This window comes from Onychomys torridus, chromosome 4 (genome assembly GCF_903995425.1).
Source record: "Onychomys torridus chromosome 4, mOncTor1.1, whole genome shotgun sequence".
Classification (NCBI taxonomy): domain Eukaryota; kingdom Metazoa; phylum Chordata; class Mammalia; order Rodentia; family Cricetidae; genus Onychomys; species Onychomys torridus.
The window spans coordinates 145,730,687-145,752,912 of NC_050446.1; the positions used below are offsets into that span (position 1 = coordinate 145,730,687).

The window sequence follows — 22,226 nt, forward strand, 5'->3', positions numbered from 1 at the left end:
TGCAAGGAAAAGGCTTTTAGAATGTCCTCAGCTCTGAAAAGTGCCTTTGCTTGAACGTGTCTTCTTGTTACAGTAATGAGAAAGGTATTGCCTTAATGACTCATACAATGCAAATTTTAGTGGTAAAATTAAATTTTGAATGAACGGTATGAAAAATCAAATAATAGAAAACCATTCCTCAAAAGCCTACAGCAGTGACTTGTCAACGTGCTGGGTAAGGCTAAGGAAGATCATTTCTGATTGGGTATATATACAGTGCTGGACTGGTTCTATGTTATTTTCCTAAAACTGTATTTTCACTAAAGCTCCTCCCTGAGCTAAGAATGCATTATAATAATGTTCACTGACGTTCTTTGGATAAACTGGCTTTGAAGCCGCAATGACACTTGCCCAGGTAGTTGTTTTTAGATGTATGGTATCTCTGGGAGTAGACTGTACCGACCGTGGGCAATGGAATGCTGAGCAGATTAAAAGAGACATTATTAAGAGAAAGCAAGTAGCTATTACCCAACGCTCAGCAGACACTTTGAAACACCACTGTACTATCGCTGCTATTAACAATCTCTGTCTTTAACTGAGCCACCTGTGACAGCAAATACAGGTGTAAGCAGAAGCAACTGTCCCCAGCCTGTAGCCATCTCTGCAAACTCATTTGTGAGCTTCTGGAAATGTAGAGATGGGTAACCCTTACAGATTAGTGAAGAAGAGGAGGGAAGCTAGTAGAACTAAGGCAAAGGTCTGTATGGCTAGGCTAACAAGGCTGAGGGCACTGCTGCACAGCACCCAAGAACTGGTGGGTAAGGTGATGATCAGGACTTGAGCCACAAAGTGCTTGCTCCGCCGCACATTGGCTACCCACTGGCTAATCCAATATTTATCTCACAAGTGGTTGTAACACATTTAGCATTGTTTGGTGCTATTGCAGGTCCTGGAGATGCTGCCGTGAATGGGGATCAATAGATCTCACATCTTTGCATTTTACTCTCATCAGAGAAGCAGGAGAACAAACAAGAACACAAATAAGCAAAGGTGAGAGTTTCAAAGGGTGACTGTTAATGTGAGGAAAACAGGAACAACTGGACAGATAGTGAAGCAGGGTGCAGAGGGCCAGCTGAAACACAGTGGCAGGAAGGTGGCACTTGAGCTGGGGAGGAACCGACACACTCATGAATTGCTATAGAAGCTCAATCCCTTTGCTCCAAGATCACTTTGTTCTATTCTATTTTTTTTTAAGGCAGCAGCTGTTTATTTTCAGTGACTGTCATACAGTGTTATTACATGGTAGAATCATTATGTCATCTTCTTGAGAGGTTTTCTAAGGTAGGATTTGGAGCCTTCCACATTTATCAGATGCCATCTTGTTAATTTTCTCCAGTTTTTCAGTTCTAGATCCAAACTGCATGGCCTGCTTCGGCAGAAGGGCAGAGGCCGTGAGACCAAGTTCAACAGCTGCAAGGCATAGAATGGGCTTCTCACCAACCCCATGGGGCAAAGTCAGGTCTACCTTTTTCCAAACCGGCAGGGAATTTAAGAAAGACACAACATTCTCATCCAGAAAAGGAAACCTAGCTTCCTTTCCATGGTCACCAATATCTCTGTCATCACAACCAAGGTTTCTGGAAGAAATGCGAACCAGTTCCATTGCTATTTCCTCATTCAATCCTTCTAGACCAAGAGACTGAAAGCAGACACGATGAAGGGAGTAACCTGCCAGCTGCTCATCCGCACCGATCCCTGTGAGAATCACCTTTGCATAGCTCTTGTAAGCTCTCACAGCATCCTGAGTCACTAACCAACCCATTCCTCTAGAAGCAAACCAGACAGAACAGCCAATGTTATCATCCAGAACTGTGTCCAAGGGATGAACTAAGTGACACATTCGAGCTCTTCTTAGTTTTTGTAGTTCTTCAAGAGGAACATTAATTTCAACAAAATTCCAAGTTCGACAAGGGTTGACAGACTGTAATTCCTTTAGTCCTGTTTTTCCTGTGACTTGGTCTGGCACCTGGGCATCATCAGGACCCTTAGCCTGAGAAATGAGAAAGAACGGAATCATTAATTTTTCAATACAGGTCGGCTTCATCAGATGAAAGTGAGGCACAGAGACAAACCAGAATGGATGAGCAGTGATCAGGAAAGGCCCAGGGAAGATGTACATAAGGAGAAAGAAGAAGGGGGAACTGGAAAAATCATATATGATTATTAGACTTGCCCCATGGAGTTCTGTAAGTCTATCCAAATGTCAATCATGCAAACTCAAAACTGTGGCAAGGTCTCTGGTGACATCCAATTATTCCTACTTGCAAAAGTTCGAAAATTTATGTAGTTTCTACTACTTGAGTGTAAGACTTGTGACTTGCTCCTAACCAGTGGATAGTAATGAGTTGTCACTACCATAGTTACATCGTGTTGCTCATGAGCTTATACCCTCTTGCTGGCTGTTGGGAAGGCCCGTATAACTAGGAACAAAAATGGCCTCCAGCCAAGAGTCAGTTAGAAACTGAGACTCTCATACAGGAGAAGAGAAACCAAATTCAGTCAACAACCCCAGGAAGCTGGATGAAGATCCCTCTGAAATCTGTCCCAGGTACCTTGAATTCATCCTATGACAATTTGTAGTTGAACATCAGAGAAGCCATACCCAGCTAGACCTCAGAAGTGTGAGGTAACAAATGCATATCACAAGCCATTAAGTTTGTCATGACCTGTTAAGAACAAAATGAAATGAAAATAATAGCATTGGTGAAGGTTGATGAAGGACTCAAGAATATGATGAAGGTAAAGAACTAACCAGGTCAATTTCCCCAGAGAGTGAAGATGTCATGGTGGGAAAATTAATACAAAGAATTATGTTTAACTACTTGTGGGCTTCTAAGGAAGCCATGTAACTTATGACCTTAATGTGAATTCTTATGTAAAGATTTTAATTTGTTTTTGAAAAATATGCAACTTGTGGTTGTGAGTTAATCTTTTCTTGCATAAAAAAGTCTTTGTACAAGGATGGTATAAAAGGGGATAAGAGAAAAAAGAGGTATAGGAAAAGGAGAGATGTAGAAGAAAAAAGATCAGGGAAAAAATAGAAGGGAAACATCTGGGAGGTAGAAGGAGAACTGGAAAAAAATGTAAAAAAAAAAAATACAACAGGGTAAAGGAACAGAAGAGAAAAAGAGCAGAACAGGAAGAACAACCAGCAGAGAGAAAAATAAAATAAAGAATTAAGCTTTGACTCTCAAAAAAAAATCCCCTAGGAATGGCCAAGAAGTTGGGTACATAGTGAAGGGTTTGCACAGTGTTATTTCACACCTTCCCTGTGGTGGGAAGATCTGATGAGGAAGCTGATGGTTAAGACTTGCTCCATGCCCAAGAAAAACCGAGATGAGAACAGGAGCAACAGTCGACAAAAAATTTGGATTAATTCAAGAAATGTAAGCCATGGTCTCAGATATAGAGTTTTGCTCATTAAATAAAAAGGCATGATGGCTGGAGAGATGGCTCAGTGGTTAAGAGCTCTTCCAGAGAACCAGGGGTTCAATTCCCAGCATCCACGTAGTAGCTCTATAGTGATATTTTATTTGTATTGAAATGTGATTTTATTTACATGTTAATAAAGTTGCCTTGAGGTCAGAGCAAGCCAGAGCAGAAACTGGGTGGTAGTGGTGCACGCCTTTAATCCCAGCACTTGGGAGGCAGAGCTAGGTAGATCTCTGTGTGTTTAAGGACACAGCCAGCATGGCAGATACACGCCTTTAATCTCAATAGCAACCATAGAAGACCTGGAGGTCTGTACAAACAGGTAGTGACGAGGAGGTCATGTGGCTGGGTTTACAACCAATGAGAAAACAGAACAGAAAATCTATAAAAAAGATAGGACACAGAGAGGTAGCTCTCTTGCGGAGAGGAAGAACAGCAGAAGCAGTGAAGGGTAAGGTTTTCTGCTCTTGCTCTGACCTCGTGATTTTTAACTCTGCAATTGGTTCTGTGTTTCTTATTTAACAAGCTGGTTACATCTACATAGCTCACAACTGTCTGTGACTCCAAGATCTGACACCCTCACACAGACAGACATACATGCAGACAAAACGCCCACCAATGCACATAAAATTAAAAAAATAAATTTTTAAAAGGCATGACAATAATAAAATAATGCATAAATATGATATTTTTTTCAAAACCCAAAGTGACAAAAGTGTATAAAACAGTAAATTAAATCCCCCTCACCTCTCTTCACTCAGTTGCACTGCTGAAAGATTATAGGTCAGGGCCTGTAAGATGGCTCAATGGGTAAAAGGTGCTTGTCACCATGCCCCACAACTTGAATTCAACCCCTGGGACCCATATAGTGGAAAGAGTGAACAAACACCCACAAGTTCTCTGACCTCCACATTCACAATGAAACATGCACAAGCACACACACAAATAAATAAATGTAATAAAATTTTAATGTATTTTTCAGAAATTTTCTACTCACGCACATGTGTACTTTCAATACATGTTAGCTTAGCTGATAACTAAAGTTGTCTGATATTGGTTTTCTTAGCACCAAGATTTGAAGATCATTCCCAATCCTAACACCTCAGTCAGCCCATCCTTGCACACCCTTGCACTCCATTCTACTGTCTTACACCCCCAATGACAACAGTCCCCTAGGGATTAGTACAGACCATATGCCATTTCAATGTCTTCACACTAACAGTAAGTGCAGTAGGTGACTCTGCTCACTTCTGTAGATGAAGGATATCCAAAACTCCAGCTAGAATTGTGGGACTAAAGAGTATGCACCACACACGGCTGTACACATTTTATCCCATGCCCAGCCTACAAGGTAACAATTTTAGCCTCTCTTTGGCCAGCATCACTCACTGACAAATTTTAATCTGTAACTATTTAACAATAAAAACAATAGCTAGTCTCGGTTTTGTTTGGTTTTGTATGCACCTGAATTTATCCAACCTTCCAGGATCTGGGAGTCAAGGTAGCATGTAATAAAATGAACCCCAGTAAGTGAGAGATGCAGGCAGGAGGATCGGGAATTTAAAGTTATTCTCCCCAATATATGGAGATTGACACCAGCCTGAACTACACTAGGCCTTGCTGCCATCATGGCAGCCATCTTAACAATGTTTAAAAACTTCCTTTTACTCTCAAAAGTCTCTTATTGCCTGGAATAAGATTAGGATTTGTAAGAGTAGAAACATGCATCGGGTGCAGTGGAAGCGTATCCCAGTGTGTGATTGATATCAGAAGGCCTGCAACCTGCAGGTCCTTTTACAGATGTCCACAGAAAGACCTTGCACTTCTCAGGCAACTGAGAGTGCTCATACCCGAAGTCTAAAAAGAATAGCCCTTTCCAGGTGGGAGAGTTGTCCCTGCTACTCATCTGTCATGTGACAGCATGCTGGTGGGGGAGAGATTCCCATCCCACCCTCCATCCCTACCTCACTTGAGCAATACAATAGAGCTGGCCCTGAAGATGTAGGTGTGGGGGAACCGCCCCGAGGATGTGAAAGCAGGAGAACTGGCCCTGCCCCTTGCTGCAAAGGGTGAACTAGCCAGGGCAACGTAGGAAAGCTCATCCTGGTGGTGAAGACAGCAGAGAACTGCTGGGCTGACCAACCCTACAACTACCCAGGCCCAGAACCAGGGTTAAGTGTTGGCCCAACCCAATATCCACCCCATCTGTGATCTGCTGGAGCACAGGTGGGGTGCAGGGTTGGTCCTGCAGACCCAGGGCTGCAGTATCTCCATGACACAGGGCAGCAACAGGACGTCCAGAAACAGTCCCATTGAGGGCCCAGCATTGACAGTGCAGCAGACACCAGGGACCTCGAACCAAACCAATGATTCTTTGCCATGAACGTTTGCATGTAAAGATATATGGATAAAGGGGTTTACTGCATGACTCGCTGTGTCACACTGCAGCTTCCAAATTAAGATTTTCTCTTTTTTCCTTTTTCTTTCCTCCCTGCCCCCTTTTTATCTTAAATTTTATTTTGTTTTATTTTGGGGGAAGGTTGAAGGGGAGAGGGTGGATTCTAGGGGTCGGGAGATGGGTGGGATCATGATGCATGATGTGAAAGACACGAATAAATTTTAAACAGGTTTTTTAAAAAGTAGAGTCAAATTTAAAAAAAAAGAAAGAATAGTCCTTTCCTTCTGCTTTCTAGTAGAGACTCCACTCAGTAAGAACAACTCAACAATTTCCTCTCATATAAACCAATAGATTAAAGAATTAAAGAGAACAAATGAACAAACTCACAGATTTATAGAAGGGGGAGGAAATGTTGAATTAACATGTATTAATTTTCTGTCCCGACCATGTGCAGTAGCTTTGAGGTAGACTGTGAACTCGAAAAACTGTTGACTCACGGTAAGAAAAACATACAGGGACAGCAAAGGAGCTACTCAGGTCTCTCCCGCTAGGGCAAGGCTTTGCCAAAGACTGGATTATTTTTTAAATCTATTTTTGCAGTGAAAGGAAGCCACAGGCATCTGAATCCTGGCTTCCCAGCCCAACACCTCATTTCTGCCAGAGCATGGAGAGCACCTTCTGAAAGGCTCTTCTGGACTGTCGGTGGGTGTGAAGCGAGATGGGAGTGTTTGGGTGGCTTTTGTTTTTGTTTCCTGGCTCTCCATCTTCCGGGTATTTCTCTTCTCCAAAGGACACTCTGTCCCCACCACAGCTACTCCTGATCATCCCCAAACACAAATGCAGATTCATTTTGTCAAGATTCATGAGTGAAGGCTTGTCCTGTATTTTTGTTTTCCTCAGCTATAGTCTTCTCATGCCAACAAAAATGAGTGTATTCGTGTTTTATTTTTAAAAAAACCTTTTTACAAATCTTCAGTGGCTCTTTGAGTATAAAATATTCATACCTTGACTGCAAATTATGGTTGGGAACATAACCACTCAACGAGTACTTTTAGTTCAGATTCATTTCGGATTCATACAAGCAGGAGAGGAAATCTTTGGAAACACAAAGTGTCCTTTAAAGATGAGAAAACCTGAATGAAGAAGTGGGAGGAGGGTAGCCATTCCCAACCTGGTAGAACGCCTTTGCCACAGAGTCAGAGTCATGTAGGGTGGTGGAGCAGGCTTTGGCAACCAGCAATGGAGGCAACAGTACTCGACACCCGAACTGAGGAACTTCTCCAGCCATGAGCCCTCGTGGAGAGTCAAGGTAAGCCAGTTCACTGTCTCTGCTCCATCTTCTCCCCTTCAGTGCTTCCAGAGACTCTTCTGAGCATTTACTGCAGACAGCTAGCAAGCTGATTTCACTACAGATTTGGATGCTGGGGGAAGAAGATCCAGATAGTCAAAACCCACTTTTTAGTTTCCGTGAAATGATACCTGTCAGGTCTGGTTGCAAATCATTTTGCAAATGCAAATGCAATTCCCCAAAGCTTTAGGACCTTTCCTTCCCAGGCATCTTCTTAACTGCTGTCAGATATTTTTATAAGGAAAAATGTTACTTTGGTCTAAGCCTTGAGCCTTTTAGAATGGAGGTGATTTTCAAACAGGAAGTTTTACCAGATAACAATTGGAGGGAAATTGGCTACCATTTCTGAAGCCTGCTGGACTGGGAGATCTTTGATAGGCACAGATGTTGTGAAAGACACTCCTCTGGGCCTTGAGGTTACACTTGCTAACATTTTAGCTAACCTGACTCAGCCTCTCTTGGAAAGGTCATACTTGACTGAGCTTCAGATGTAGAGGAGCCTTTGAACTGGTTTGAGCTAGAGGTGTCAAAGTGTTGGTCCTGGTTCACCCATCTTCATCCCCGTGCAGTTGGCCTCATTCAAGGTGGCAAATGGCTACTATTACTAGTTTCTCCCATCACCTTCAGGAAGGGAGAATAGAGATACTTTGCAGAAGAGTGCAGCCACACTCTCTCCAAGTACCTGCAGCCCACTTTGAGGGAAGAGCTTGTTTCTGAACTCTCACTGTGGTCAGAGGTTGAGGTCACACTTAGGAGTTCAAGCCTGAGACCCAAGATACCTGTCAGAGCTAGAAGCCCTGGGCAAAGACTTCTTCTGAATGGACACCAAGGACAGGGATGTGCTAGCTGAGACACTTACTCCTGAAGAAAGTAAACTCTGGCAGGGATTAAGAAATAAGTAAGGATTGTCCTTGCTGACATTGGATTTTTCTCACATTACTTCCTCGATACCCATCATGTCTCAATATCCAGTTTGGACTTAAGCCCTAACCTCCAATGTGACTGTGTTTGGATAGAAGATTTTTAAGAAGTAAACAAGGATAAATGAGGCCCTAAGGGTATGATTTTCATCTGACAGGCCTAGAAGCCTGATATGAAGAGAGAGGAAACATATTTGCCCAAGAATATACTCCAAAGAACGGTCTTGTGAGAACAGCAAGGAAGGGCCCTCCATCAAGCCCAAAGACAGCTCCTGCAAGAGAGCCCCACCATCCTGCACCCTGACTTCAAAATGTTGTTAATTTGCAGCCCCAGGATCTATGAGAAGACACATTTTGCTGTGTGTGTATGTGTGCACGTATGTATGTGTGTTTGGCACTACTAGTGATCATATGCATGCTAGGCAGCACTCTACTACTAAGTTATATCCCCAGCCTTGGTTTCTTGGAACTGAGTCTTGCTATGAAACTCAAACTAGCCTTGAACTTGAACTTGAAAATTAACTTGCAGTAGCCCAGACTGGTCACAATCCTTCTTTCTTCTCCCAACCTCCAGATTACAGGTGTCTGCCAGCATATTCATTCATTTCTATTTTTTTAAGTGTAAGGGAAAAGGGGAAGGAGGAGTAGAGAGAAGGAGGGAAAGGAGAAAGGAGGGAGGAAAGGGGGAAGGAAGAAAGGTGGAAAGGCAGGAAGGAATTGGTAAAAACAGAAAACTCATGACAGCTGAAGCAAAATGCTTGCAGACATGTGCAAACGGGCCAGTTAAGGGTAGGGATGGGTCTATCTCAGGGATTAGAATGTAGCAGACACCTTATCAAAGGCCCTGCCCCAGTAAGCCCAAGATAATTTAGCTCTTGTTCCTCATTGAGGATATTCACCATTCATGAGCCTTAAGATCCAATGCTCAGTCTCTGGGCCCTAGAATTTCAGCCAGTGAGAAGATAAAATATTTTCCTACCAATTCAGTTAGCCCATCACTGCATCCCACTGTGCCAATGCTGATAATAGCCAATAGGTCCATTGTCACTCATTCTCATTATTTTGTCTCCTCCAGTGGGCCTGCTCATTTCCTACACCTGATAGCACTTTTTGTCTTGATTCTAAGTGTGGCTAATGGTTCCCATTCAGCCCGCCTTAGTGAAACCAAAGACCTTCAGCTTTTCACTCTTCCCAACTCTCTATGCTGAGAAGCTCAAGGGTTGGTGCCAGACTAAAGGTAGATAGCTGCTTCCTATTTCCACAGATAGGAAGGAAGAAAAAGAAATCGAAGTTCTGGATTCCAAGCCCCTCCTCAGGCCCCTGGATCCCTTCCCCTGGTCTTGCTGCCTCGAACCTGGACTGTCCCAAGGCCCTCCTTTCTCCTTATTTCCAGTACCCTCTTGCTCGATGTAGTCTAGAAGTTTCTACTATCACATGGTTTATCAGCTTTAAAATTAAAAAATAAAAAACTTAAATTTCTTATCCTTTTGTCATTAACCAATATCTAGGCCAGCACCTCCTGATGGGCACAGTGGCACTAAGGCCTACCACTTCTCTACATTCTGCCTGTGTTAAAGCCCTCCCAGTCACTACTTCCAAATCATAGGGGGCCTCCTGCTCTGACTGTGTAGTAATGGTGATTATCATTTCTCCCGTCAAAATCTACCCTTAGGACCACTTCTCTAAACCTCTCAGATCCAATCCACTAACTTAAATTTTTTTATTGTTATTTTTGAGACAGGGTTTCATGCACCCCAGGCTGAGCCCGAACTCTGTATGTTGCAGCATCTGTCCTTGAACTCCTGGGCCTCTTGCTTCTGCTCTGAAGTCCTGGGATTACAGGTGTGCACTGCCAGACTCAGATCCAGTCCAGCACTGCTGCTGTTTCTGATCTGGCAGCCCAAACTGCCATGTACTGGGTGAATTAACATGTGTTCAAACATATTCCATGTTTCCAAAGAGCTTTCTTACATAGAGGATACTCAACAAATATTTGTCAAATGGATAAGCAAGCAGTTAAATTTTAAGTTATTTATTAGATTATACCTTGTGCCCTTGGTCACTTTAACTGTCAGCTTGACACAGTGTAGAATCATCTGAGAGACTGTCCTAAATTGACAATTGTCTAAGTTAGATTAGCCTCCGGGCGTGTCTCGGAGGGCGGGGGCGGGGCTGTCTTGATTATTCATGGATGTAGGAAGGCTCTGCCTACTGTGTACAGCTCAATCCCTACCTCCGGGGCTGTCTAAAAAAAAGATATCTAAGCTTCAGCCTATGTAGGAGGGACCAATGGAGCCTCACTCCACGTTCCTTAATGTTGGATCGTGACTGGCAAGTGAAGGCCAAACAAACCATTTCAAGTACCTTTTTAGTTATCACAGCAACAGAACAAAACAAGGACAGATTGAATCCATCAATTGCTATTAAAGAATGGCTACATGAGCGTGTGTGTGTGTGTGTGTGTGTGTGTGCGCACACACACACACACACACACACACACACACACACACACGATTTTCTAGAATACATTACTGGGTCACTGTAAGGACCACATACTTGGTAGCTTAAATAATAGAAATTTCTTTTCTTTTCCATTTTTTCAGTGGTTCTGAGGTGGAACCCAGAACCTCACACATGTCAAGCATGTATTATATACCATGAACTAAAGCTCCAGTCCAGAAATTTATTTTCTGACCATCCTTGAGACTACAAGTCTGAGCTAAATGCATAGCAGGAATGGTTTCTTTTGAGGTTTCTCTTGGTCTTGTAGGTTACTAGCTTCGATCTGTGTGGTCACACAGTCCTCCCTGTGTGTGTATCTGTAATCTTACCCCCTCTAATGAAGACACCAATCACACACATTAGGACCTGTCCTAATGACCTTGTGCAACTTAATTATCTCTTCAAAAGGTCTTACCTCCAAGTTCATTCTCTCTCTCTCTCTCTCTCTCTCTCTCTCTCTCTCTCTCTCTCTCTCAGATGGATGGGTCAGAATTCCAGTACACAGCACACTAGTTTTGAAGGCACACAACTCAACTGATAACTATGTACATGATTATCACTCTAGAGACTCATATATCCACATATTGTATGCATACTATATACATATACATATACATATACAAATATCTGCCACCTTTCATAACAAGTAGTAACAAGGTTATAAAATGAAAGTAAGAATTCAGAAGTCTAGAAAAATGTGTAACTATGTATACTACAATGTTAGCCTTTAAAGGACGATGTGTGGTTTGCTGTTATTGTCTGAGGTACAATGTATAGTATAAGGTATATGAACTAATGCTGTTATGCTGGAACAGTGAGACCTAGTTTTATTTAAGTTAGTTGATGTTATGCACTACTGTTTCTATATGCCAAGAAACAAGGTGATATTGTCATTCTCTACAACTGAACTCAGCTTTGAGGCCCCTTCTCTTTCCAGCCCTGCTCATGGCTGGGATGGGGAGACTACACACACTAATGAGAGAAAAGCCATCCCCACTATGGCTGTACATGCAGTGTCTGCCACCCTGTTACCCTGTCCCCTCTGAAGCCATTTTCCTCTTCAGGGGGCTTTCAGCCTTAACAAAGCGGTAACTGAAGAGGCCTTGTCCACTTGCAAGTACTCCTGAGATCCTGCTAATTCCAGGTTAGGGGCCTCGTTCTCTCAGTGGGTACAGACACCATCATCCAGTACCACTCTTCAACACTGGCCTTTCCAGGCTCTTGGGACCACTGTGTGTCCCCCTTCCTAAGTACCTGTAGACCATCAACCTGGATCATGACTTGAGATGTCTGCGCACTTGGACCTGTCCTTCACCATCAGGCTCAGCCACATTCACCTTGGTTCTGTAACATGAGGTTATCACCAAATAGCCCTTTGCCCCACAGATCCCTTCACTCCTGATCTTGGAAACCCACACAAACCAGAGGTAGAAGGAAAGGAAGGAAATAGAAAACAAAACAACAGTCAAGACCCTATAAAAAGCCAGTTGTATGCTTGGTTTTGTGGCACATTAAACTATCTCCCCTCACTCAGGAGACTGAGGCAGGAAGACCAAAAAGTCAAAGCCGGTGTGGACTACATAAGCAAGACTTTGTTTCAAAAGGCCTAATTTGTTCAAAAAAACAAATCAATGGATAAAACCAGTTCTTCCCTCACTGTTTGTAGCTGCCAGGCTTTGTTGGGTATTTGGGGGAAAGCAAGGAGCTTGCACCCAGGTGTCTTCTGACTCTTAGAAAACATCTGGATGGTTCCACACACCCCAACTGGGATTTTTTGTTCTATGGGAGAAAAGCCAAGGCCCCATCTGTCACTTTCCTCTTCTCCCCCTCTCTCTCCTGTCAAGAATCAACAAACCTGCCAGACGGTGGTGGCACACTTTAATCCCAGAACTGAGGGGCAGAGGAAGGTGGATTTCTGAGTTTGAGGCCAGCCTGGTCTATAGATCTGGTTCTAGGACAACCAGGGCCACACAGAATGAAAAAAAAAAAGAATTGGGGAACCTTCCCCATCTACTCCTTGCTTGCTGGGCAGTGATTTTTAGGCCATGTCCTGTGACATTTTTGCCATAGCTTATGGTAAATCTTTGAGGTCTGAGTCTGTCAGCCCTTATTTTTAGCGTGTAAAGTTTCTATTTCTCTCTCTCCAAAACCTGGCTTTCTAAATTATTTTCTAACCCTAAACTCAATAAAGAAAAATTTAAAGGGCTGAAGATGTAGCTCAGTGGCAGAATGCTTAGCTATCATGTACCAGGCCTTGAATTTGATTCCCAGCACCTCCTAAAATCAAGAGTGGTGATATACAACTGTGCTTCCAACCTCTGGAGGTGGAGGCAGGAAGATCAGAAGTTCAGGGTCATCCTTCACTTCATAGAAAGTTTAAGTTTAGCCTGGGACACACAGACCCTGTCTAAAGAAAAAAAAAAAAAAACAGATTTATGTCTTTTAAAAAGTCAGTGTCTATTTTGTTCTTTTTTTATTGCTCATAGGGTGAGCCCTTGGCTAACAGACCAGCATCTCTGACAAGCTGATCATACATGTCTACTGTCACCATTCTGAGGTATCATGCTTTAACACACACTAAATAACTGATCTGGGGCAACTCCTAATCTTTCCCTCAGGGTTCATGTTCATGGTGCAAAAGAATATAATTTATGTAGGTCAAAAAAGGCACTGGTCTGACATCTTCAACAATAGATATATGTTCCTGGTTAAAGCACCTTTCTAAACACCAAACCCCAGAGCAGAGCAGAGCCCTCTCTATGCCTTGAAATGGGTTTACTGGTTTGTGGGATGCATTTTCTAGGCTTTGGGTTTATACCTCCCTATGTCCATGAGCACCAGCTTGTTGGCGGCCACAGTTGGGCAAAGCTTATACCCTCCCACCACCTCATCACCTTGGAGCTCTCCTCAGGTGATTGTCTTGTTTTAAAGGTAGGTTCACAAGGCTCAGGAAAGTCAACAAGCTGACACAGGGTTGTCCAACCTCCAAGATGCAGAATTAGAACAAACCTGGATTACTCAAAACTGTTTCCAATGAGTTTTCAAGCTCTTGGGCACAGTGGCTATACAAAGCTGTTTTTTTTTTTCTTTTCTTTCTATCTTCCCTCCTTTTTTTGATTTTTAACATAGTTTCTTTATTGATTCTTTCTGAATTTTATATCTTTCGCCCTAATTCTGCTACCTCCCAGTCCCCACCCTGTGTCCTCCCCTCACCCCTGCAGAGCCCTCCCCCAGGAAAATTTTTGAAAAATCAAACCAAAGCAAAACAAGAAAACAAAGAGACAAACAAAATAAAACAAAAAACCCTCTTAGATCCTCCATCTTTCCACCTCTCCAACACCTCTGCTTTAGTTCTGGTGGCATTGGGAGCCACAGTGTGTCACACAGTATACCCTTTTGTCTAATTGGCTTTATTTGCAAATGTTCATTGCAATGCATCATTGGTCTGGTTCAAGGCTTCTGGTTTGTGGTACACCATCGTCAATGGACCCTCACCGGAACTCCTCTGGGAACTCCCAAGTCATGGAGATCCTGCAGGTATCCTTACACAGGACCAGTCCCTTCATAATCTCCAACAAGTCCTAGATGGGGTAGATGTTAGGGTAGGCCAACACAAGGCCCAGCTGTGGGCCTGCGTTGTAGTTGAGCTGGTCAGTCTGGACCACTGGGACCAATCAGAAATGATTGCCTTGAGTTAGACAACTATTCTTTCGTGTAATGTGAACACCTCACTCACTGTGGAAGAACATAATTGTTCTTAAGACATTAACTGGAAACATTAAAGGTTCCCCCCAGTTATGGTATTGATGCTAATAATTACATAGAAAGTAGTCAGGGGCTGGGAAGATGGCTCAGTTGGTAAAGTGCTTTCCTTGTGAGCACAACGTCCTGAGTTTAATCTCCAAAACCCACACAATAAAAAGCTAGGCATGGTCGGGTGGTGGCGGCACACGCCTTTAATCCCAGCACTCGGGAGGTAGAGCTAGGCAGATCTTTGTGAGTTCAAGGCCAGCCTGGTCTACAGAGTGAGTTCCAGGAAAGGCACAAAGCTGCACAGAGAAACCTTGCCTTGAAAAAAAAAAATGACTGTAATACCAGCACTGGGGAAGTGGAGATAAGCAGCTCCCTTGGGCTTCCTGGCCAGACAACCTGACCTGCTTGGCGAGTTCCAGGACAGTGAGAGAGTCTGTCTCAAAAAGATAAGTGGATGGCACCTGATGAATGACATCTGAGGTTGTCCTCTAGCCTCTACACACATGTGCATCCACACACATACAAATACATATTATACAAATACACTCACAATTAAAAATAAAAACAAAAATAAACAAGTAATTTGGGCATCTAGTTTCCCTGGAGGAAGTATTAATTATCCTCAACATAAATCTATCCTGGCTGCTTTTCTCTTTCTAGAGGAAGCAAGACCTATAGCCTCCCCGGATGGCAACTTCTCTTAACTCCCCTCTAACGGAGCTTCTTGAGCACCACATAGCCTGTGGTGTAGATCAGAATTCTTCTAAATCCTGTGAAGGAACATTCAGGATGGCTCAACAGGTAAAGAATTTGTCACACAAACCTGATGACCTGAGTTAATCTCCAAACCCACAAAAAGGTAAAAGGAGACAATTGACTTCACTTAATTGTCATCTGACCTCCACACATGGGCTGTGGCATGCACATGTCCACACATACATCATACAGGCACACAAAAACAATACAAACTTTAAAATAACCCATCCAGCTTTTTCTACACCATGTTATAGCCAACACAAGGAGACACATTTCATAGGTAGTGATTAATACTGTTGCTGATCCACTGTGAGTCCTCAACACAAGCGTGGCAGGGATGATCTCCCTGCTGCTTGGGGGAGAAAATCCCATTCTATTCATTGAGAAATAAAGAAACTAAGATGTAGAGAGGCTAGGAATCTGCCCAGTATTACTAAGTTCGGAGTCTTAAAGTTACAACCTCAGAGACTAGCAAGATCTTAACTCTAAAACTTATGCCCTTTACTACAGTGATTCATCAATTTTAAAAGTATTACAATTTCTTTATTCTTGAGAGTTTTGTACATTTACAATAAAATATGATCACACCCACACCCACCCCTGTTTCTTTCCTACAATTCCCAACAAATATCTCCCAATATGACCTCCTCCCAACTTCATGTCCTTTAAAAAAATGGTGTGTGTGTGTGTGTGTGTGTGTGTGTGTGTGTGTGTGTGTGTGTGTGTGTGCTTTATGTATATCTGTGCACCACATGTATGTCTGGTGCTTAAGGAGGCAAGAATGGAATGTTGGATTCCCTTGGAACTAAGTTTATAGACTGTTGTTAGCCACCATATGGGTGCTGGGAACTGAACCTGGGTCCCCTGGAAGAGCAGCCAGTGCTCTTAACCATTGAGCCATCTCTCCAGCTCCCAACTTTCCCCCTCTGCTTTTTTAAATAACTCACTAAGTCCATCTAGTGCTGCCCATCCCATACATATATACTCATATATGGGAGGCTATCCACTGGATCATGGGTACTCAATTAATGTCTACATATCCAAAAAGCAAAAAGGAAGAGGCAGGGTGTAGTAGCACACCCCTTTAATCCTAGCACTTGTGAGGCAGAAGCATGTGAGTCTCTATGATTTCAAGGCACGTCTGATCTACATAGTGAGTTCTAGTGCAGCCACAGCTACATAGTGAGACCTTATCTAGAAGAAAAACAAAACAAACAGCAAAGAATGATTCTCCTCCCTGCCCCCAGTAGCTAGCAATTGCCAATAGCTCCCTAGTAACAGGTGGGGCCTGGAGAGGATCTCCCCCATCTATGGTACAATTGTGACTGGATTATCATGGCAGACCAGCAGTGGATACCTGCACAAGAGCTGTATGTAATCAATCATTTATTAATTGTTATCTTCAACAGTGAGCACCTTTAGTTTAGACCACCTGTTAGGCTATATGATAAGCGTCAGGGGGGGACACTTACTGACAGAGCCCTAAAGGAAGGAATGTCTGATGAAGGACCCTTGGGGACAGAGAGGCAAAGCTCTCCAGACATCAAAGGTATTTCCTAGCAGAGAGGGTCCAGCCCACTATATTGACACAGTTGCAGGGGAGGTGGTGTAGATGAGCAAGACTAAGATAAAGAAAAGCTGAATTTCCCCAGCCAAATTCTGCTCACAGAACCATTTGACAGTGATTTCAACATTAACTACCACCATGCCTTCAACTTTTCTTATAAATTTTTTAAATAAACTGAACTACAGCTCTCCCAGGTACAAGTAAGGGTGTGCTAGAAGCGAGAGGCTCCAGTCCCAGTCAGTTTTCCAGCACAATTTTCTCATGGGAACTAACATGCAATCGACCTGTGCAACCAACGGTCTGCATAAAATTGGAAGACCTTTTTTTCACCATTAGAAATAAAGGTGACTCCCGACCAACTGTTTAAGAGAAGACACCAATCTCATCATCTATCTGTCAACATCTACACACATCCACATGTCCACCTGTTAGTATAATCTTCAAGCACTCCACTCATCCATGTCTCCTCAAGTCCAGCCAAGATGGAAGCCTTGCTCTAACGCCTTTTGATTGGCTATTGGTGGAAGCTGGTGTCCAATCAGTGCTCCTGGAGAATGCAGCCCCTGAGCAGACCCCAGTCATCAGGAAAAGTATGAAATTCCCTGCATAGGCCCCTGGAGAATTCATTATGTGGCCTGTTCTGAACGTGGCTTTAAACACGCGAATCACTTCATCGCTGCTGTACTTAGAATGGAATAGACTAGGAATCAAAGGCTCAGTCCTTTCTTTTTATGCTATACTCATAAAGTCTAAAACATTGTGTGTGCACGTCAGTGCGAGTGAGTGTGTGTGTGTGTGTGTGTGTGTGTGTGTGTGTGTGTTTCACATTGTCCTTGATGAACTTCGAAAAGCAGTCTTTCTGATGTCACTGAGTTTTTAAAAGTTAAAGTGATTCATGTCTAAGTCATAAAACTCATTTATTGGAAAGGCTGATGGAAGAGGAAAGGGGACGGGATGCTAAAAGGCCTTCTGACTGTCTTAAGATCTCATTAGCCTCATGGGGATCTAATCAAAGGCTTAGGGTAAAAAGTAAATCTGTTCCTGGGAAGTGAGAGTTTTTGCAAGGAAGGGAGAAATTCCACCAGAGCTTTGTGGAAATGGCCCTGGAAATGGGGTGTCCCTTCTCACACGTGCTGAGAACTGTGAGTCCTGCCTGGTATTTTGCACAAACGTGCCTAGAGCAGAATTGGGACTGCTTTCTCTGTGGTCTGTTTCTCTCTGTGCCCTCGGGCCTTCCTGGCCTTCAGTGTTTGGGGAGCATATCCAGGATTTCCATGGGGATTTTCTTTATTTCTCATTCACATCAGATCAATCACCTCACCAGAAAATCAGAAGCAAGGCAAAATGGCTTACCTCCTTGGTAGGAGCAAAGTTCATCTTGGCTCAGTCCCCCAGCCTTTTCTCTCATTACTGAACAATGGAAGTGCATAAAATTTTAAAAGGGTTAGGGCTAGGGTGGGCTCTTCTGCCTTCAATCAATGAAGGAATTCAATTCTGAGAAGCATCTCGGTGAGGACAAATAGGGCTTTCCATTCTGTTTCCTGCTGCTGACATTACAGGTGGCATTGGCCTCAACATCCACACTGCTGACATTTGAGGAAGATTATTTCCAGTTACAAAGCTTTCTGGGAAGCTTGCTTAATACACCTAGAGGCAGTTGGTGGAATAAAACTTTTGGTATCTGCAGGTGATTCATAACCCATCAATTTAAAACTTCCAGTGTGGAAAGTTGGTTCCATCTAGCAGGAGTTGGAGGGGATTGATGGTATCCACTTACTAAAAGAAAACAATTTGGAGACCCAGTGCCCATGATGATATTAATATTATTGTATGCCTCCTTGTCTCATTCCAGCACACTAGCCATGCTTGAAGGTATCATTCAAGAATCACAGCAAAGCCACATTTAAACCTTACAACAACTCAAAAACATCTACATTATCCTTGTCTTGTGATTAAGGAACCCAGGCTTGGAAGCAGGTCTTTCTAAGTCCTTGTCATCAGGAAATGGAGACTATGGTCCTTATCCTACTCAGACACACTGGAAAGCTCTAGAAAACTAAGACCATCAGTAGCAGCTGTCAATAACCACAGGAGCCTGTTCATCCTTGCTCATGCTCCTTTTTCTTTAGTAGGGACAACTCAGGACCCTACCGTCCTCTGGCCCTAAGAGGCCCTAGCATGATTTAGCAATGATCTCTTGCTTGGTGCTGAATCCTCTCATCAATGCCCACACTTCCTACCTCATCCTTTAGTTCCCTTCTAGACTTTCCTGGGCCAAATACCCTGCATCTTAGTTAGAGTTTTTACTGCTGTGAAAAGACATGACTATGGCAACTCACAAAGAAAACATTTAATTGGGATGCATTGCTTACAGTTTTAGAGTTTCAGTCTACTATCACCATGATGAGAAGCATGGTGCCATGCAAGCGGATGGGCTGGGGCTGAGAGTACTACATCTTACAGGCAACAGGAAGTCAACTGTGACACTGGGTAGTATTCTGAACATAGGAAATCTCAAAGCCTACCCCCACAGTGGCACACTTCCTCCAACAAAGCCACACCTCCTAATAGTGCCACTCCCTTAGAGCCTATAGTGGCCAAATGCAGTCATACTATTACACCCAGCTTACATTTTTATTTCACTTGATGTTTTCCTGGTTTGGAATTTTCTCAAGAGACAGTTGGAGGCCTAACCTACCAGAGAGGTCAACTTCTTCTAGAACCAGACTGTCTCCATTTGTGCCTAGTGGAAGCCCAAGAGAGTGTTCCATCCAGAAACTCACCCTCTCTACCTGAATTAGTGTTGTCCTGCATGGTAACCTCTAAGTTAGGTAAAGTGTATTTTTGTAGTTGTCTGAGCTGGGCTGAGGTGATCAAGCCTCTGTATAAGCTTGAATTCAGCATTGGATATGGGTCACCCAAGATGAGGCAGGACCTCACATCTGAAGCTGAGATGATCCCTGAGAGGCTGATAGCTGAGGGTAGCAAGTGGCCTGCACTCATAGTGGGGCAGCTGGTACAGTAGTTCCTTTGTTTCCACCCAGGCAGTGACTCACCTTCTGTCTAACCCTGGGTCCAACTTCCTTTCCCACCACCCAGCTAAGGAAGAGCCTTTCCAAATTTGTCCTGACTTATTTCCCAGGCTGCTAATTTCAGCACTCAGAATGGGGAACAAAAGTCTCTAGCCTCTGATGCTTCTGGTGGCCCTGTAGCCTCCTAGCACCTGGCCAACTTTTGAGGAAGCTCTTTCCCCACCTGAAACTGAATTGCCTCCATGCCTCTATACAGGCATTCTCCTCCACAGGATGGGCCTGTAGTCCTCCCCTTCCAGTCCTTTTAGTCTGGAAAACACTTCCCCTTCCTTCAGAGACTTGGTTTCTTATCAGCCCACATGCAGGAGGTACCTAGCCTTCTCAACCCAGGACCAGTAATAATTGCTCCTATCTGAGTGAAACATGACCTTGCTGACATGATCTGGCATTATGTGGTGGTTATTCTTCTTTCTGGTTTACTCCCAGCTCAGTGACCTCCTTGAATACATTCATGGCACCAGTGAATCTTGACACCATTAGGGATATGGCTATTTCAGAAGTGATGGATGTGGCCTGAGTCACTATAGGAACATGGACAGATATGCCTTCAAATGAGGGCCAAAGTTACAGTGATAATTTGGGCTGTTGTTGAAAGGGATAAGGACCATTCAGTGTAGGCCTTTTGTGTGGTTTAGGGTAAATGCTTGCTATGATTCTTCATCAGAGATTGCTCTTATCATATTCACCTAGGCAGTTACAAGTATCTGGCATGGGTAAGGCCTTTGGCCCCACAAGGGCCTTTAACCAATGATGAGCAAAGTCCCTTTGGGATCAGTCGGAGCTCTTCTCTATGAGACTTTACTCATTAAATTGCACCAGTGCCAGGGACTTCTGCCTTTATCTGTCTAATAAATGAGAAACCTGAAGCCTCTTTGCAAGAACTAATGTGCACTTACCTCTTAGTGTATGGAATTTCTTAGGTTTTAGACATCACACCATGGTAGGGCAATGGATTTCAAATCCTAATGCAGACGTACATTTATAACAGAACCAGATTTTTCAAGACTACACATCTTTGCTGTGCAGGATGAATGAAGAACATTTATTCCATTCTTCTTTCCCTTGTGTTTATTAAGTGTAGTGAAGCAATTTGCTATCACAACACAAGAATGGGTCATCAATAGAAGTTTGATCAATAGAAGTTTGAAAAGCACAGGCCTAAAATTTGTGATAAGCTGGTTCTATCCAACCCAAACTAATGCACACAAGTAAAGTATATGTTTGTATATGACAGTAATGTGCATCTGTCCTACATTCCACCCATCATTTACTAGCGCAGAGAAGCAACTTTATATCTGCATTTCTCATCTTGAGAAGGCATATTATCTCACCAATGTTCTGTTCCAAAGAATCAGTATATACAGATACCTGTTCTAGAAACATTCAACAAAGCCACACAGATGTTTCCTAAACTAATACAATGGGCATTCCCTTGTTCTTTGTCTCTCTTCTTCTTGGGGGCAGGGTAGTGAAAGAATAAAAATTTTCCTTCAGACATTCAATTACAAAAACAACAAAATTATTCATATCCACTGGCAAGTGCATGTGCACACACACACACACACACACACACACACACACACACACACACTCACTCACACGATCACTGTCAAATTCAAGTTCTTATTTCTGGAGGGCTTACCCAGCATATATACAACATGAAAAGGGAAGATGAAGAGGCCCCAACCCCACACTCCTTGTTTCTGGACCTGTTGTGAGCGCTGCTGTGCATGACCACAGACTGTTCAAAATTACACTGTTTGCCATATTTAATTTTCTTCTGTGGTCATAAATATTAATTAAGTGAAACCACACAGAGCCTACATTTCAATATTTTCCCTTCCCGAGGACCATAAACAATTAGAGCCAAGGCAAAGGGAGGTTTGCTGGTTCTTTAAGCTGTCTCAGACACTCACTTTTCCTTAATTGGGTCAGATTTATTAAATCCTGTTCATGTTTTTCCTTCCTGTCCTCTCCCAGCCTATGTGTTTCTGATCTGATTTCTTTCCCAAAAAAATAGAAACTGTTTCTCCAGAGAGAAGCTTGCTCATTTTCTCTGAAGCAAGACACTTCAGGGTAGGTTTTGATTAATGAAGGCTAGAAATACACATGTGCAACATAATAGCTCTCCAGAGGCAAAGGTCACATTTCTCAGATTTTGTTTACAAAAACAGAAGATACAAGTAGAAAAATTGGGCAGACATAAAATAAATGTCTCTCCCATTCTTCCCAAGTCAACTTCTGGGCCTGTCAGTGTTGACAGTTTGGCATTCAAACTTCAGAAGTTTCCTGTGTAGTGACAAGTTTGTTATTCTTAAAATCAAATTAATCATATTCTATGACTATTTAACACTTTATCGTACGTGGAAGTTTCTCTCCTGCTTGCCTGTTTCCAAATACCCAGCAGCCACTTCCCAAA

The 22,226-nt window shown here is 43.0% G+C and overlaps 1 protein-coding gene across 1 annotated transcript in view; it reads right to left on the minus strand.

Annotated features, from left to right (window-relative positions):
• Positions 1 to 1,315: 1,315 nt before the first annotated feature.
• The window catches only part of LOC118581974 (asparagine synthetase domain-containing protein 1-like), a 29,782-nt gene continuing 8,871 nt past the window's right edge, over positions 1,316 to 22,226 (minus strand). Inside the window, exons 2-3 of the mRNA XM_036184364.1 lie at positions 5,803 to 5,823; positions 1,316 to 1,747 (exon numbers count right to left, since the gene is read on the minus strand). Of these exons, the coding sequence (XP_036040257.1) occupies positions 1,316 to 1,747; positions 5,803 to 5,823 (453 nt within the window). The remainder of the gene's footprint in view (positions 1,748 to 5,802; positions 5,824 to 22,226) is intronic.